Below are 18,457 nucleotides of genomic sequence, written 5' to 3' on the forward strand. Positions count from 1 at the left end.
TGTGTTTATCAAACAACCCAAACAACTTCACTTTCAGAAATGTTGAATGAAAACAGTCCATTATGAGCAGTACACACAGAGTGGGACATCTGGATGTGAGCGAGACTGTCTTCATGACTGTCTTCATGACAGCCTTTTCATCTCAGTATCTTCAGCGCACCAAAGCTCAGGGCTTGTGTTTTACACTGGCTTTCACACAAATCATAATATTTACATTATGGTTGTGTAATTATAGTTTTTGTCATGTTTTTTGGTTTTGATGACCTTTTATGGCTATGTAAAACATACACCTGCAAAATGCATCTATTGCGTTCAACACCCACATGCACCGCTCAAAAAATATTTACTTCATAAAAGGTGATTTTCTGTAAGAAAACAAAACATAGTAAGCAATGAGGAGTTGGTTTGGAGGGCTAGATTATCATATTAAGTATATAAATACACACACACACACACACATTAATATATATATATATATATGTGTAATTAATCGCATCCAAAATAAAGTTTTTGTTTACATAATATGTGTGTGTGTACTGTGTATATTTAATATGTGTATATGTATAAATACAGACAAGTATATATTTATTTACATATGTATATTTATATTAATAAAATTTATATAATATATAAATATTTTTAATATATAAATATAAGATATTTTTCTTACGTATATACATGCTTATGTGTGTACATAATAAATATACACAGTACACACATATATATTATGTAAACAAAAACTTATTTTGGATGCAATTAATCTTTTGACACAGCACACACACACATATATATATATATATATACAGTATAATATAGTATAATACTTTAATAATATTATAGGCAGTAGAATAGACAAAATCTCCAACAGTACATATTAGACCACTGTTGATGTTTCATCAAGTCTTTTGCATCACCAGATGTTTCAATTTTGTTATCATGGAAATAACATCTCCAGAAATGTGACCATAAGGGGTAGCGTGTATCCAAGACAACAAAGCCCAAATAAATATGAGGAGAGCTGTCAGTGAACGTTTTGGATAATGTTCTGATCTGTTCAAGTTCAAACAGGCTGTACGTTTAGACTTTCGCCCCTCCTAGAAACTCATAGAGAAAGGGAAAGGACCTAAAAGTGTTTTGTGACGTCTTTAGAGTTTTGTGTTGCTTGTCATTTATTGCTCATTCCTGAATGTCTGTATTTTACTTTTCATGCTTGTAGGCTATTTTTTTTTTATGAGCTCTTTTCACACGATCATCATGACCCAAAGGATTAAAGGCGTAATCCTGCTGTCTGAACAGGCATTATTCATATTCCTCTACAAACAGCAGAATAACACCACAGCAGAAAAAGTGATGATTGCAAAAATGATTTTACTGTGTATTTCATGAATGCTGTATAACAAATCTAACAGATCCCGGAGCACAGAGGGATGTTCAAGACCTTGTTTTGCGTTGATGGGGACGAGGGGTTTACGTTTTACGTGTAGGCGTCATGTTTATACAGATTGTGCTCACGGAAAGTCTGCGATTTCTCAGAAAAGTTCTCTGGAAAGTTGAGGTTCCCTAAGTGCCTTGAACCCACTACTATAAATTGTTTGTTCGAAAAGACTTGGCGTAGGTGAATAAAAGTCACCAATTACGCATCTTTGTCAATTATTGTTTAAAGGAAATGACAGCATTGAGCAACGCAAGCGTTTATTTACAACACTATTTTGTAACATGAATCATATTTTTAAGCCTTGTAAACGGGAAGGGACCCTGCAGCATAGGTGTCTGCGTAATAGTGACCATAATAACAGTATGTCTTACAGTCAATACTATGGTAAAATTCCTAAATGTCCCGATGACTTAGAAGTGAATTAGGTGGCAGGAAGCTGAACTCATAAAATACACTTTAATAAGTTACATAGAGCTACTAATACTAATATTTAGCTTTTAATGGAATTAAAAATATCATGCTTGCACTATGTAATTTTTCTGAAATGATATATCAAGATTTTTGAGCACAACAGGTACGCTTCTGCTTTTTATAAACATATATAATATTATTTTTTGCACAAAGAATATCAAATTGTGGTGTGTTGCAGTGAAATTTCCTAGTTTCCAGTGAAGAGCTATTTGAGATTCCTTCAACCCAGGGTCATTGGAAATACGTGCTTGTGGAGATATTTCTGCAACGATATTGCGTAGCTTACTGTGTGTTTTGCGCCAGTTTTTAAAGGGAAATGTCCAGATGAACATTATCCATTAACTTTTATGTTATCCTGTTATCCGATCTGATATTCAGTATCGGTATCGCTCCGATATAGGCATTTTCTGCCGGATCAGGCATCGGTCAGACAACACCAATCCACAACCGATATTGTGCATATACTACTGTGTTATTGTTAAGCCCCACAAAAGCCACAAACACATTATAAAACACCATAAAGTTTTCATGCACTATATTCCAAGTGTTCTGAAGCCGTTACAAAGTTTAATGTGAGGTACAGATGAATATTGAAGTCAAGTTGACATAAACTCTTCTCTCCGCTGTGGCTGTCTGTCATGGCCTCCATTCAGCGTTCAAACTGCATGCCACGTTCAGTTACTAGAGTCAAGACGATAAAACTCTCTGCAAGATTATTAAATGTTCCTAATATTATGCTTGATCTGTAAATAAAGATCAATGGTTTTGCATAAAAGGACTTTATCTTGCAGGACTGTATCTTCGTGCTGTTTTCTAAATCGTGTTGGTGTCTGTTAGATCACAATACTGGACTAGAGAGCACTATGTTCTTAATGAGCACAGTAACTGAAATTTAAAACTGTTAAAAGAAAAGGCTCTATATAGGTTTGCCTTTGCCTTTATAAAGTGAATTAAAAAGTCATGATCAGGTCAACACACATTGAAGCATAAAAATTTAACACTGATTAAAAACAACTGCCCAGGTTTCGGATCGATATCGGTATGGGCAGATACTCAGAATTTTTGGTATCGGATCGGGATCAGTTCTGAAAAAGTGGTATCGAGCCACCCCTATTTTAAATTATGGGAGGCACTTCTGGGAAGTTCCACTCAAAAAGATGGCAACAAATAATTTCATATCATAAGACTGCGCTACAAATAACCGTTATCTGTCATTTTGACTGAATATGGGCTGTTTATTTTCATTCATTTTCTATTATCAGGAGTCAGGAGAATAACATTACGTTTGGTATATTAATGTGACATGATATAACAACTTTATCTATAGAATAGCGTTTACTGTGAACAGAGCCGCTCTGTGATGCACGTAACTAACCTACACACATGTAAATAATTAAAGTACATATAGTAAACCTGCAGCACATATATTTATTTAATTAGTTTAGTAATTTAGTTTTATATGTCATGTAGCCTTGGAAAACGGTCTAATAATGCGTTTCATGGATTCTCATCTGTGGAAAGCGCCACTTCCGGTATTTTGTCAGTTACTTGACACGGGCAAATTGCAATTGAGCATTTTTTTTTAATCGACTACTCGAATTGAATCGAGGAATCTTGACAGCCTTAAACCCAACCCTAAACCTATACTGTAAAAAGTGATAAGTTGACATAACTTAAAAAAATTGAGGAAACCCGTTGCCTTAACTTTTTTTTTTAAATTGTAATTTTAATGAATAATTTTAAGTTAACTTGACAATTTACTAATTTTTAAAAATGATTATTTACTTAAAGGTGCTGTATGTAGGATTGACACCTAGCGGTATTGCAGTCCAAATTCAAAATATTGGAAACGGTTTTTTTCACCCGGCCCTCCTCCTCAGACTTGACGTACACGCAGGTTGCCAGATTAACAACACCAACAGGAACGATGAATGAAATTAAATACGCTGTGTTTTCTGCCAACTGGCAACCCGGGGTGCCGAAATACAATTGGGTAAACTGGCAGTGGGCGGGTTTCACAAACCATAACAAACACAGACATTCCAGAATGCACATTTTCAAAGGAGAATAACTGACTGTAGAATTGTTTTTCAGATAAACAAGTATGTTAACTTAGCATGTTTCTTGAATATCTGCAAACATATTATGGTATTTTTATGCTTTAGTAGAGTCAAAATCCTACATACAGCACCTTTAATAACTTTAAGGCAACGGGTTTCCTCAATTTTCCGCAACAAGTTAAGTGAATTTATCACTTTTTAAGTGATATAAAAATGCATTCGCTGATGCAACTGTGCTTGGATTTGGGCTTAGATTCACAGGATTCGTACCAGAGTACTTCACCTCACAAGTGCAACGCCATATCGCATGATGTACCGAGCAAACCTACTGTGTTAAAAACCACATACAGTTGAAGTCAAAAGTTTACATGCAGTTTACAAAAACTGCAAAACCAAAGAATTTGTGGTATCTGAAGGATTTTTCTGAAGAACAGCAGGCAGTTTAACTGTTCAGGACAAACAAGGGACTCATGAATAACTATCACTAAACAAACAAACACAGCTGCGGATCATTCAGGGAACAACATAGTGTTAAGAATCAAGGGTATGTAAACTTTTGAATGAGTCATTTTTACACATTTGAGTCATTTTTATACATTCAACTTATTTTCTCTTGTGGCCTATATGTAAACATCATTTATGTGAAATATCTTATTCAGGTCAGTACTAAATTTACAAAAATATGCATTTTGTATGATCCCTCTTATTTTGGTAAAATTGATCAAACATTTAGCAGATTCTGAAAGGTGTATGTAAACATTTGACTTCAATTGTACATATGAAGCTGAATATGTGACGCTAAATTTCAAAAAAGTATCAATTTTCAAATCTCACAGCATATTAAAATCGTTTTGAAGTCATTACATAATATTGTGCAAAAATTAAGGTTTCTTAATCAAAACTCTAGCCCTGTAAATCATACTTTGAGTGAAAAGGAATAAAAGTTTTACCGCCTCTAGTGTTCAACAGGTGATTCATACGTATATGTGCATTTTTTGAGTTTTGCCGAGATGTAGGAGGCACGTATTTGCAGTAAGCCTGGGAAGGATTTCTTCCTGTCACTGGCGTCCTGTTTGAAGTCAGTAAGTATAGTCTGTCTCTATTCGTTGAGACGGATCCCTTTGGATGAGCGTTCGCTGTGTTCACACATGCTCTGTATGCATTGGAGCGCAGGTCTGCAGCGGCATGCTCCTGTTTATTGAAGCCCACACATTCTTACTCCAAGCTCACTTAACTGTATCCTTAACTGTAACCATATGTGTGACACATCAGCCTTTGTGAAGGAGGAAGGACTCCTGGATTTCCTCGATCCGCCCGACCCCACCCACCTCTCGGAGACTCTCAGGATGACTGTGTGGCGTCGACCTGGAGGGCTGAGTTTCATTCAACACCCACTGGGTGAAACTGAAAGGTTCGAATTAAACAGAACCGAGGACTAACTTTGAAGTGTGACCTGTTTGCTCAGTAACTGACGTGCCGGTGCTTGTGCTAAAGGAAATGGCTCAAGACTGGATTTGTGAGGGTAGCATGTCTGAAATTACTACTGTAAATAAAACATTCTTGTGTGCCTCATCTGCCTAGAATTAATAAAAAGATTTTTGTCCTGTTTTCCAATAAAATATCAAACATCCTTTAAAAACATATATATCCTTAAATATCCTGCAAACGAGAAATTCAACTGATATGCAAAACCACCTGCATGTGAATGTGATATTACAGATTGTTTTTAGAGAATCTTATATTACTTTTTTCACTTTACATTCTGTACATATATATTTTTTTAAATTTAAAAACAAAGAATTTAAATTTTTTTTAAATATAGTATGGGATAAGATATTTTATATTAAGCATTGTTTTTTTACCTACTGCAGCTATAAAGGTCCCGTTAAATTGGAATAATGAGCACAGTTTTTAAGCTTGTCCCTTTGTTTTAATTAGCCAGTAGTGTTTAGTTTATGCAACAGCCCTTGATAGTTTGACACAGCTGAGTCAGTATTTGTAGAAGACAGAGACTGTAAATTTTATATTAATATATCTTCTGAAATACACATTATCTAACATGACAAATTAATTATTTATCTAAATGCTTGAAAAAAATATAAATAATTACATTGTCTACCCACATTAAATATACTGTATAAGCATAAAAAGACAAAGATACTCTTATTTACTAGTAATTAGCAGAGACTCTCAACATTTAGCACTGTTTTAAACATTTATATTTAAACATTTAATTCTGCTAACATTTCAGAAAGGAATGCACACTAACACTTTTTGAGTAAGAAACTCCTCCCTTGCCATGGGATCCGACACTTTCCAGGTCCTCGCTACTCTCTTCTTACTTGGCATCTAAAGTAAGATTTCATTTGAATAAACATCCAATCTTGTAATTAAAACTAAATGAGTAGTAAAAAAAAAATTGCTTATTTAAAAAATTGCAATACATTTATTGAGAATAACCTGGCATTGATTAAAGGCTGCGATTACAGATTTTTTAAATTGATCAGTAACAGTGAATGTTTTTTTTTTTTTTTTGTAGCATATAATTTTATTTGGAATGTTTTATTTTACATTTATTATTGTTTTATTATTTGTTTAACAAAATAGGATGGAATTGTAATATTGGCCGAATATCAGCCATAAAATGAAAATGACAGTCGGACAGAATTTAAATTTTGGTGTATTCCTAAGGATAATGAATGACATTATATGGGATAGAAAACAGATGATTGTTCTATTTTTTAAGCAATTTTTGTGTTATTGTTTTAAATGCACTCAGTTTGCTTAGGATAGGAAATGAGCAGTACGTCAGTGATTCATTTGTTTAGTTTTTAAAGATGTGATAATTATTATATTATAGTGTAGCCCGATCAGTCAGATTTGCTTTTTTTGTTTAGCATATTTCTTTTGAATGCATCACCATTGTAAAGCTCCAGTTTCAGTGTGCTGTATGATGATCATCTTGGTTGCTGTAGCCTGACATTTGTCCCACATGGCAAAAAAGACAGATCCACATCAAACAGTGATAACAGCAAGAACTGAAATCAAGCATGTCTGGTCTTGTCAAGCTTGCCATGCTTATCAGTGATGTGTTGTCACATCCAAAGAAAGGACAACAGAGCATGACATAAGTATTATGTGTGTAATATAATATGTTTCTATTGATAAATTTCTGCTGAGTATTTTATGATACATTTCACAGTACTTAGTGTAATTATGGTGTATGAGTACAGTATATGACGGCGTTATACTGTACACATTAATCAGGAGACCATTAGGAGCAGTGTAAAGAACAGTGTTGGGAAGGTTGCTTTGGAAATGTAGGTTACAGATTACAAGTTATCCTATTTAAAATTTAATAAGCAGTGTAACTATTTCAGTTACTTTATTAAAGTAATGTAACTGATTACATTTGATTATTTTTTTAATGCTTTTCTAAATTTCTAATGAATATTTTCAACTGATAATCATTTTCAAATATTTAAAGCAGGCCGGGTTAACATTACAGTAGAACTCAACACTGATTACTGTCAGACTTTCAAAATCTCCATCACTTGAATTAAGTTTATAATAATTTTAATTTAAATCAAAGCCACTACAAAATCAGAATTAAAACCATAACAAGAAATAAATGAATAGCTGTTTTTGAAATCAAATCATTGCATAACTATGACAGGAAACACTGGCATCTAACAGCTAATCTTAAAAAAAAAAAGCATATACATAAATACAAATAGGAAATAAACAGTTATCATTTAAACGTAGCCTAAACTCCTGAAACATTGCTGTCTCACATTTCAGAGCAGTCAATGCAATTTGGGAAAGAAATCAATCAAATCTGTATGTGTGTGAAAAAATTCATATGTAACCCCCTTTGTAATCATTAACATTAGTAACATTAGTAAATGTAATTTAATTACAATTTTTTTTTCTCAGTAACTGTCACAGATTACAGTTACATTTATTTTGAAATTAAATTACGTAATTCCCTTACATGTGTCTAGTTACTCCCCAACACTGGTAAAGAATCATGTCTTCAAATATTAAGTAGTCTTCAAAGCAGAAGCAGTCGCACTCTTAAATACCCTAACACAGCTGTGGTTACTAATTGATAAATAAAGAGAAGCAGAGATTAGTAAAGCACACACTGCTTGTAATGTGGGAGACGCAGAAATCTGACACATTGAGAGTTGGTCCCGCCTCTTTGAGCTGTAAAATACACATGCTCACGGGGAAGAGTTTCTGTTCAACAGTTGGCTGGAGGGAGTCCACGTTCACACTTTGACTGACTGACAACTTCACAGAGCTGAGAAATCACAGACCTAAAGGCCATCATGTCTGAGAAGAATACAAATAAAGAAGGGAAAAGTGGCGTAAAGAAAAAGGATAAGGACCCTGAGAGATCAAGCAGGTCTGACAACTCCCCGCAAGGTAAAGCGCTGCTCTGCTGAGGTGTGGGAAACGTGTCCAGGTTTTGGGTGATGTGAATGGATTGACAGCTCGACTATTCAGTAGGCTTTAATTGTTTCTGAGCTCCGCTCTTTTTACCCGAGAGCTGCTCTTTTAGGTTACAGGTGGTGCAATCCACTGTGACGTTTGTTCGCCTGTGACTCTGTCAAGGGAGAAAGGGCAGAAATGTTTGTAACCATTAACACGACCCACCGGTCTGGTGACTTCATGGAGAGTGTTTCCATTTTTCTTTCAGGCTGGTTAACTTATAGATGATTTTATAATGGTTCAGTGGCGTTCATCATTTCTCAAATCGAATGTAAATTGTACCTTTACAAATTCTGTTTATTTGCATTATATTTATCTAAAAACAGTTTGAGTGAAAGGTTGAATTGGAAAAATGTACTTAAATGTGAGAAGGTCTCAGTATTTGGTCTTTTTTACTTTAATGACAGGAGCACTGGAGCTACATGAACTACACCTGATGATCATGTTCACCAGCATGATCTGAGATGCTCCTAAGAGACCAAAGCGAAAAAAAGAATTAAATATCAGGTGAAATTCTGAAATGGAATATATCAATATTCCATTTCCGAATTTCACTGTTTATTTCCAAATTTATATTAGATTTGAATCAGATGCTGTCATTTTTGGAACCCATTGTATGTAACTGAACACACACTCTTGGTTATTGATTATTAACACTATTAACATTATGTGCGATAAGAATTGAAGGTTAGTGAGTTTTCCCATTCATATCCTCATTTTTAATGTTAATTTTAAATTTATTTTATGGCAGCTGTGATGCGAGGGAATAGATTCTTTGAATTATCTCCTGGTGAAATATTAGGCAGAAGAACTCATTCACGTTTTTCAGGACTGATTCGGTAATAAGCTCATGTTGAAACACGCTCGTGCCAGCTTTAGATGAAACTCGCTTGTGTAAAATGAGTCCTGTTCGTTGAGTTTCAGCACAGTGGCAGCATGTGTGTGTGTGTGTGTGTGTAAACACATGCCAGGAATTACTGAAGTGTTTGGACCTTCGAGTCAACTTAAAAATGTCTGAATGTCTTTCCGTTAGACATAAAATATCAAAGCAACTTTTATTTATTGTATGAAATCTTTGAAATCTAAACATCTGACATGAATACAAAATGATAAAAAATAGATCTAGTGTTTAAAATAAAGGCAAATGCATTGTGCCACTTTTTTGTGGTTGATAGTCCCTGGTTAATGTGATTCTTTACACGTGGTTTTTCTGCTAGGACACCTGTGTGAGGAGAACTGACTTAATCACTAACACTCACCAAAACACCAGCTGATTCACAACACGTTGAGTCTTGAGAAGAAAAGTGATGTTAATGAAAAAAAAAAAAAGACCATTTAGACATGTCTAAGAGCGACTGAAGTGTCCAGATTGAATACTGTATATGATAGTATTGTAAATATGTAAATACATCTACAGTATGTAAACTTTGTAAGGTACTTCTATCTGATTTGGAGTTTTGATGCAAGTTGGTATGGTATAATCCTCCAGTCAAAGGTATATCACTAATGGATTTTCCCCCCCTTTAATTACAACACTTTTATTATTGTTAGGAAAAAGTAGGGAAAATAAGATCAGCGGCTGATCTGTCTGTCTGAAACTCATATTAGATCATGGAATTCTTCTCTCGCTGTACTGGAATGCGGACCCTGATCCGACTCGATTTTGTGGCCTAAAAAACAGTGTAGGAGTTTCCCCAGAGGGAACTGATCCGTGACATAAAGAAACAGCTGGATGGGTAGCAGAGACTGCGCCGACTCGAGGAAACACACAGATCAGACACAAATGAAGCTGCTCAATGTTATGTGTCCATGATTTTACTATGGTAAAATATGACATGCATTTATAACGCACTCGGTGGAGCGTGTTGGTGGATGGACGGCATCTATGTGAGGAAACCCAATAGGTGTCCCAGTAGAGATTTCTACAGGAATGAAGCAGGTCTGTCTGTATTGCTGTCATCCCTGTGCTATACAAACGATTCCTGTTATTAAAAACACCTTGTCAAGAGGAAATTGTAAGATAAGGCAATAGCCTCCTGCAGATGAGCAAGATTTTTGAGCTGCGTAGTTTATCATTGGGAACTGGGGGCTTGGACTGATTCGGAGTTTAGTGTTTCTGATGATTCACAATAAATTGAGCAGCTGTTCAGTAGAAATCTGAGTTCTTCTATTAGATTTACCAGCCCAGAATTCAAGAATAAATAGCCAGAATAAAGGCAGTGTATGCGGGAAATAGACGTGAACCTGTGCCACTTGAGCTTCCCAGGTGCAAGTGCACTTCCATAATGTACTTAAAGTGCAATATTTTCACGCACAAATTTTGTACTTAATATCCTAAAAATTGTTCTTTAGTGCTTAAGATCATTTTAAGAACATCTACGTGTACTCAAATGTGCTATTTTGAGACCCCATGAATATGAACTAAAATGTGCTTTTAACATACTATCTCAGTATTAAATGTATTTAGTTACAACTTGAACCCATCTTTCATACACTAGTAGGTTCAAGTGTACTACAAGTTGTAACTAAATACATTTTTATTTACCGTAGTTACAGCGATGTTAAAATCACATTTTAGTTCATATTCATGGGGTCTCAAAATAGCACATTTGAGTACACATAGATGTTCTTAAGATTGTCTTAAGAAGTACAAAAGAACAATTTTTAGTGTATTAAGTACAAAATTAGTGCATGAAAATAGAGTACAGTTTGGAAGTGCACTTGTTTTTCACCTGGGTTGTGCTGTCTGTGGGGCCGTTGTAATCATCCCTATACCATTCTCACTATAATCAACACAGCAACATTAGAAGGTGAATAATCACAGAAAAAAAACTCTCCAGAACATCCTCTCTGAATAAATGAAAAAGTGAACAGGTTTATGAAATGTGGTTTGTTCATCTTTAGTTATCCTTTAGTTTTACTGCAGCGCCGCTATCACCCCTGCTGGTTTGGACTTATAGCTAACAGTCAGAAACGCTGTGCTGAGACAGGAAGATGTTACAGTCTAACCCTATCTTTTAAAGAAGAAACGCATGGAAATATTATGTAGTGTAGTTGTGAATCTACCTTTGCTTAAATCATGTAATGATGTTTCTTTCTTTAAGAAAGTTGATGTGACGTTTATAGAATTTAAACAAAATAATTAATGAAAGGATTACATGTGAAAATACCAAAACCATTGTTTTATTCACTATATAAAACATGTGTGACAACATGGTCTGACCTGATATTTATGAAAAACACTTTTGAGAACACAATTCAACCTTTCAGTTTAAATATGCATTATTTAAAGTATATAGTGTCTCTTTTGTGTCAGCGCATATGTTTGGAATTGTCACTATATATATATATATATATATATATATATATTGAGAATGAATTCAAAAATATTTTTGTGTTTGAAATCTACATGCAAACCGCTGCTAGAAAGCATGAATTTGTGTAATTGGGCTTGATTGATTAAAACCTTACAGTTTAGAGCTGTGTTTATATGCATCCGCTCAAGTGTGTGCTCACACATTTTTACAAATTCAAAAATGTGTGGCTTTCAGTTTATTAGTCTTCATGGGTACTTCTGTCATATACTGTACAACACAAATGATATTTATATAGCTTACTGTTTATTCTGCTGAATATCAAATCAAAGCATCACATTTAACTAGACAGTTTCATGGCATCATAAAACATCTCTGATGAGGAGACAATTATGCTTTCTTTTTTGTCTGTGTTAGTGTTATGGATGTGCTTTGTGGTTGAAGAGCTGTAGGGATCTATCGAAACAAATGTCTGGAATGATGTATTTCTTTACTGAGAGGACAGCAGTGTGGGTTCCAGATCATATCTGAGTAATGTTTAGCAAAAAAATTAAGCCTATTTTCTTTTTGTATTTTTGACATGATTTCACAATTCAATAAAAATATACTTAGAATGGGGTGAAATATTGCAAGATTCACCCTCGTGAGGGTTGATGGCTTTCTGTGAGTAATTTCTGTTTTATGTTCTGTGCTTTTGTTTCAGCGGAGCCCAAGTTAAAGGACCTGCGGAGCGTGACGGTGGAGGATGGAAAAAAGACCGTACTGAAGTGTGAGATTGTGGCGGGAAACCCAGCGCCCAGCATTAAGTGGTACAAGAACGGAAAAGAACTCGCAGGCAAAAACAAACCCAAAAGCATAAAGCTTAAAAAAAAGAAACAGTAAGTTCCTATAACAGAATAATATTTAAGAAGAAACATGATTATATGTTGTTCATGCTGAATAAAGAGTTTGCTTCATAAGAAAAACACGTTTAGCTATAAGTTGTTCAGGATGAATGAAGATTTTGAATGAAGTCAGAAATGTTACTGTTGTATTTGCAGGAACAGATATGCAGGTGTATAGTATGTGGGCAGGTGATTGTCAAATTTAACCCTGTACAATCCAAACAGGCCCGTGCCGAGATACTGTACAAGAGCCACAAAACCAGTCATAAGGGTCAATTTTTTCGAAATTGAGTTTTTTACGTCATCTGAAAGCTGAATAAATAGTAGGATAGGTTAATAATAGGCGTGTTAGGATCGGACGATATTTGGCCGAGATGCAACTATTTGAAAATCTGGAATCTGAGGGTTCAAAAAAATCAAAATATTGAGAAAATCGCCTTTAAAGTTTTCCAAATGAAGTTCTTAGCAATGCATATTACTAATCAAAAATTAAGTTTTAATATATTCACGGTAGGAAATTTACAAAATGTCTTCATGGAACATGATCTTTACTTAATATCCTAATGATTTTTGGCATAAAAAAAAATGGATAATTTTGACCCATACAATGTATTTTAGGCTATTGCTGCAAATATACCTGTACTACTTATGACTGCTTTTGCGGTCCAGGTTCATATATTACACTTAAATTCTCATTTTAAAATCAGTTTTCAATGATGCAAGACTGTTTATTTGAGACAGCATTGGACTTTTGAGAAGCAATATAAGTAACCAACATTATGTAACTTTCTACAGGGGGAAAATATCTGAACTGTTGATCAGGAAGTCCACAGAAGCAGATGCTGGGTTATACACCTGTGAAGCAGTCAACAACCTTGGAAAAACAAATACTACAGCAAGCCTAACCATCAGGAAAAGTAAGAATGCATCCTTTTTACAAGTATTAAAATCAATGTGCAAATCACTGGTGAGGCTATAGGGACGAGAGTTACACCGGTCCACTCAGAATGAAGGCGGTAGCCTACCACACAATCCAAGCTGCCAGAATATACTGGAAAAAACCTAAACTGCGAGATCGTTCTAAGCGAACTTCTCTCTCCTATGTACATTTACATTTAGTCATTTTGCAGACGCTTTTATCCAAAGCGACTTACAATTGGGGAATACATAAAGCGATTCATCTTGAAGAGGCAATCAGACAGAGGAAGTGCTTGAAACACCAAGTCTCAGGCATTGTTCAAATAAGTACAAGCCAGCAAGGGAAAGAATGAATAAAGAGAAAGAGAAAGTTTTTTTTGTTTGTTTTTTTTTAAGTGTAGGGTGAAGTCAAGTAGTGTCGAAAGAGATGAGTTTTCAGATGTTGCTTGAAGATTGACAGGGATCCAGCGCTCCGGAGAGGGGCAGTAGGAAGTAGGCAGGTGCTGAGCCTGTGGTTGTTCTATATGCAAGCATCAAACTTGATGCGAGCTGCAACCGGTAGCCAGTGCAAGCAGATAAAGAGAGGTGTAACACGGGCTCGTTGAAGACCAGTCGTGCCGCTGCATTCTGAATCATTTGTAGAGGTTTGACTGTGTTTGATGGAAGTCCAGCCAGAAGAGCATTGCAGTAGTCCAGCCTAGAAATGACAAGGGCCTGGACAAGAAGTTGTGCAGCATGCTCCGTCAGAAAGGGCCTGATCTTTCTGATGTTGTGTAGTGCAAACCTGCAAGATCAAGCAGTCTTTGCAATGTGCTCTTTGAAGTTCAGCTGGTCATCAAAGGGTATCTTATAGGAAAGTCTGATTCATTTCAATGAATCAGTTCATCCTCTCTTTCTCTCATACGGTATGTAGCTTTGTGAAGTCAGATTCATTCTGGTGATTCAGTTTGTCCTCGACAGACCTTTGAAAAGCCTGATTCATTCTGGCTAATTGGATTATATAACTCACTCAGTTATATAAATTAGGGAGTATTCAGCTTTTTGTACACTAGCAGTCAAAAGTTTTTTCAATAGTAAGATTTTTCATGTTTTTTAAAGAATTCTCTTCTGTTCACCAAGCCTGCATTTATTTGATCCAAAGTACAGCAAAAACAGTAACATTTTGAAATATTTTTACTATTTAAAATAACTGCTTTCTATTTGAATATATTTTAATATGTAATTTATTTCTGTGATTTCAAAGCTGAATTTTTAGCATCATTACTCCAGTCATATGATCCTTCAGATATCATTCTAATATTCTGATTTGCTGCTCAAAAAAAACATTTATTATGATTATTATGTTGAAAATAGTAGAATTTTTCCAGGTTTCTTTGAATAGAAAATGCTTTTGTTGCATTTTGGATCAAATAAATGCAGGCTTGGTGAGCAGAAGAGAATTCTTTAAAAACATTGAAAATCTTACTGTTCAAAACCTTTTGACTGTAGCGTATTTATTTCAATTCTAAATGTATCGTTTCTCTTCAATATTAGGGTTAGTCTAACATAGGGATTTTTCATTCATTCAGAAGCCCATTTTGAAAAAATTATAAATAATAAATAATATCATGGAATAGAGGCCACAGAATCAGGGGTTTCTGGCCTCACCACAGCAAATAAGATACTGTAAATATTAACAGGACTGCCCGGAGCTCTTTTGTGTGAATTGTGTGAATAATGTGATGTATGAATCATGTTGAACAGTGAATCACACAGTAAAGTTTTATTAAGCTTCAAAATTTCACATAATAGTTCAAACAGAGAGGTTTTTATAAAAGCTAGATAAGCAGTTATTAATAAGCTGTTGTCTAGACTAGTGTTTCATGAGCAAGAGCTTAAAGAAAGGACAAAGTTCTTCAAGTCAAGTGGTTTTAATGTAAAGTGCTTTGATGGCAAAGATCACTCTCATCACATCTGTGCATCACAAGATGAGCAGTTTTGTAGGTTCAGGCTTGTTTAAAATTCACTTAAAGCTTGTTTAAAATTCAAATACATTAATTCCACCCAGTTTTATTTGCTTTTAGAATTTCTCTTATATTTATTGGCTTATTAGTGTTGTTGTATAAGTCGGTTTTTCACAAGTACTAGTGCTCAAAGTGATGCAGTCAAAGATAGGAATGATTTCTTTTTGAGGAGAGGTGTGCTGTGCTGTTAAATGATCAGGCGCATAACTTTCACCTGCTAGATAATATAATGGGTAAAACAAATCCAATTGATGCATATTGAAGAACCTAAGCCACATCTGAAGACCTGAATATCACTGTAAGTGCGTCCCAGTTCATGTAATTGCGCCACTTTGTAGTATAAATAGTGTGAGTGGTGTGTTAACACTGAAAATTCCAGCAAGAAGAAGTGCACTTCAGATAATCAGATGATGTACTTATTTAAACAGAATGTTTGGACACTTAATGTACTCAACAGTTGCAGCTGTTCTTACGTAATGGAAACATGTAGTAACCATATAGCAATACACTAACCTCCACTTATGACACCTAAGACCAGCATAGCAATGCCCTGACCACCCAAGCATTGTAGTGAATTTTGCATGGGCAAACACTACTTTTCTTTGGTAAAATATGTAAATCGCATTAAACTCATGCTGTCTGCTTACTTGCATCCACAACTGTAATACAGCCCAAATTGTGATATTGATCAACTGTTGTGAGTCTAAAAAACCGTGGCTCATAAATATCTTCTGAAAGCTAAATAGGGTTCCTCTAGCCCAGCTGCAACATTGCAAAGATGATCAGTTTTCTGCTCCCTGTAATCTGGTTTCTTAATGCCTTTTTTCAATTAGTGAGCATGCAGTGCATTTGAATGATTGCCAAGAGAGAAAAGTATGAGCTCTTCCATGGCTCCCCTCAGGCATTACAACAGCAAGCTAATCTGTTAATGTTAATTACTGTAAACGGCCTGGTATTGATGCCTCACAAACCAGCTAAAGAAAACAGTTCTGTACAGATTTCCACTGTAGTGCATGGTTTTAGGATGTTAAACATGCTGTGGTCATTATGATGGCCAGGAGCAGGAGATGGAGATTAGAGCTGTGCTGTTCTTAATGAAATGAAAATAAAATGCAAATGAAGCCTCGTTTCTGATACAGGTATAAACCCATACACAAACTCCCAGGAAGTGTTTTCAACAGAGGAGGACCATCCTTTTAGGGACCCCAACTTCTCTGTCAGGCTTTGTAGAGAGGATGTGATGTATAATGACAGTTTTCCTGCGGTGATGGTGGTCAGTAAGCATCTGTAGGTGCCTTTAATGAGTTAGAGACGTGCTGAGCTTTGTCCACTTTCAGAGCTTACAGTCGTATCCGAAGCCAGATAAACTCTGCATGCTCCAAAACCCTACAGCCATCTCCTTTGCAAAGGCTGTATGGATCTGCATTTACACTATTGATTTGTGGGATTTTGTCTGAGTAGTTTCCCCTCAGGTTCCCCATGTAAGCGGTCCTCTCTTGTAACGTGAGACCACCGGCCACCATTAGACACTTCCTCATAGACTTCAACCAAATTCATCAAAGCTTCTCATTTGACCCATTTCAAGGAAACAGATTCTCTCCATTCCATTGATGCCACAACTGGTATTATATTCCACTTGATCATGTGACACCTTTTTTATATATATCTCAATTAAAGTTGACAACACTGAGTTTTTGTGCTTCTTTTATTATTATTATTATTTTTTTTTTTAAATATACAAAGCAAACACAGTTCTGACTCATCTTCTACAAATCCAGTCACATTTATTAGATACACTTTATGCAATACAGATTAATGTTGTAAAATTCATCAGTAATGCTCTACAGAAGACAGTGGAGTCATTATTCTGCTCAATTTCATTCAGTGTTCTTTCAATTCAGATCAATAACTGTCAAAGTTCATCAATTACCCTAGTGAAAAATAAATGTACTAAAACATATTCGAAAGACATTTATTTTATGCTAAGTATACTACAAATACATTTACATGTTTACGTACTTAATAAAAATACCCTGCAATTGTACTTTTAATATACTAAACTGGTATACTTAAAGTCTGCTAAATTGGAACAACTAATTTTGTGCTTGATGCACTTTAATTGTGTGGAAGTAGTGCTGAAGTCCAACTAAAGATATACTGAAGTATATTTGATTGAAGGTTGCACTTTAGGTACACTTTAACATTTGACAATATGATATTATTTAAAAGATCATAGAATCTTATTAATAGTGCTTAAAATTAAGAAATGTGCATTGTGCACAAGTAGTACTCCAAACAAAGTTTAATTAAAATGTTTATATTAGTGTCAGAAAATGTCAATAGATTTGAACTATACTTAGTATGAAAAAAATTTATTTTAAATATTATTTTTCTACTAGGGTATGAAACACATTTAAGCTATAAAGCAGTTCTACATAAGGCAATTGTGTCATTATTCACCTCAAGTCAGTTTAGTGTTGATTTTGTTCTTATCTGATAATTTCAGTGCAGTTAAATGGATATTTTTATTGAATATTAAGGATCGGTCCCACTTTATATTAAATGGCCTTAACTACTATGTATTTACATTTAAATCAATCATTTGATACAATGCACTTGTTGTATACATACATGTTTTTACATTGTACTTATATTTTCAAAAATACCTATGTAATTACATCTGTAATTAATTTTTGTACTTACATTTATAATTACACTGTTGTCCCATACCTTACACCTTAACCCACCCTTAAACCTACCCAGACCACCAAACCTGTCCCTAACCTTACCCCTATCCCACCTCAATAGCAGCAAATGTGTTTTGCATTACAGTATGACCACAATAAGTACATTGTACTTATTTTTTTGATGTAAG

The 18,457-nt window shown here is 34.9% G+C and overlaps 1 protein-coding gene across 9 annotated transcripts in view; it reads left to right on the forward strand.

Moving 5' to 3' along the window:
- nrg1 (neuregulin 1) overlaps positions 1-18,457 on the forward strand; it is a 130,922-nt gene that overhangs the window by 58,410 nt on the left and 54,055 nt on the right. For 7 of the 9 annotated variants that reach the window (XM_058789150.1, XM_058789151.1, XM_058789152.1 and 4 more), the window contains 2 exons: positions 12,481-12,655; positions 13,457-13,578. In XM_058789150.1, coding sequence (XP_058645133.1) covers positions 12,481-12,655; positions 13,457-13,578 — 297 coding nt within the window. Of the gene's footprint in view, positions 1-8,211; positions 8,398-12,480; positions 12,656-13,456; positions 13,579-18,457 lie in introns of those variants that run through there. The other 2 variants (XM_058789161.1, XM_058789160.1) reach the window with 1 other exon arrangement.

This window comes from Onychostoma macrolepis, chromosome 10 (genome assembly GCF_012432095.1).
Source record: "Onychostoma macrolepis isolate SWU-2019 chromosome 10, ASM1243209v1, whole genome shotgun sequence".
Lineage (NCBI taxonomy): Eukaryota > Metazoa > Chordata > Actinopteri > Cypriniformes > Cyprinidae > Onychostoma > Onychostoma macrolepis.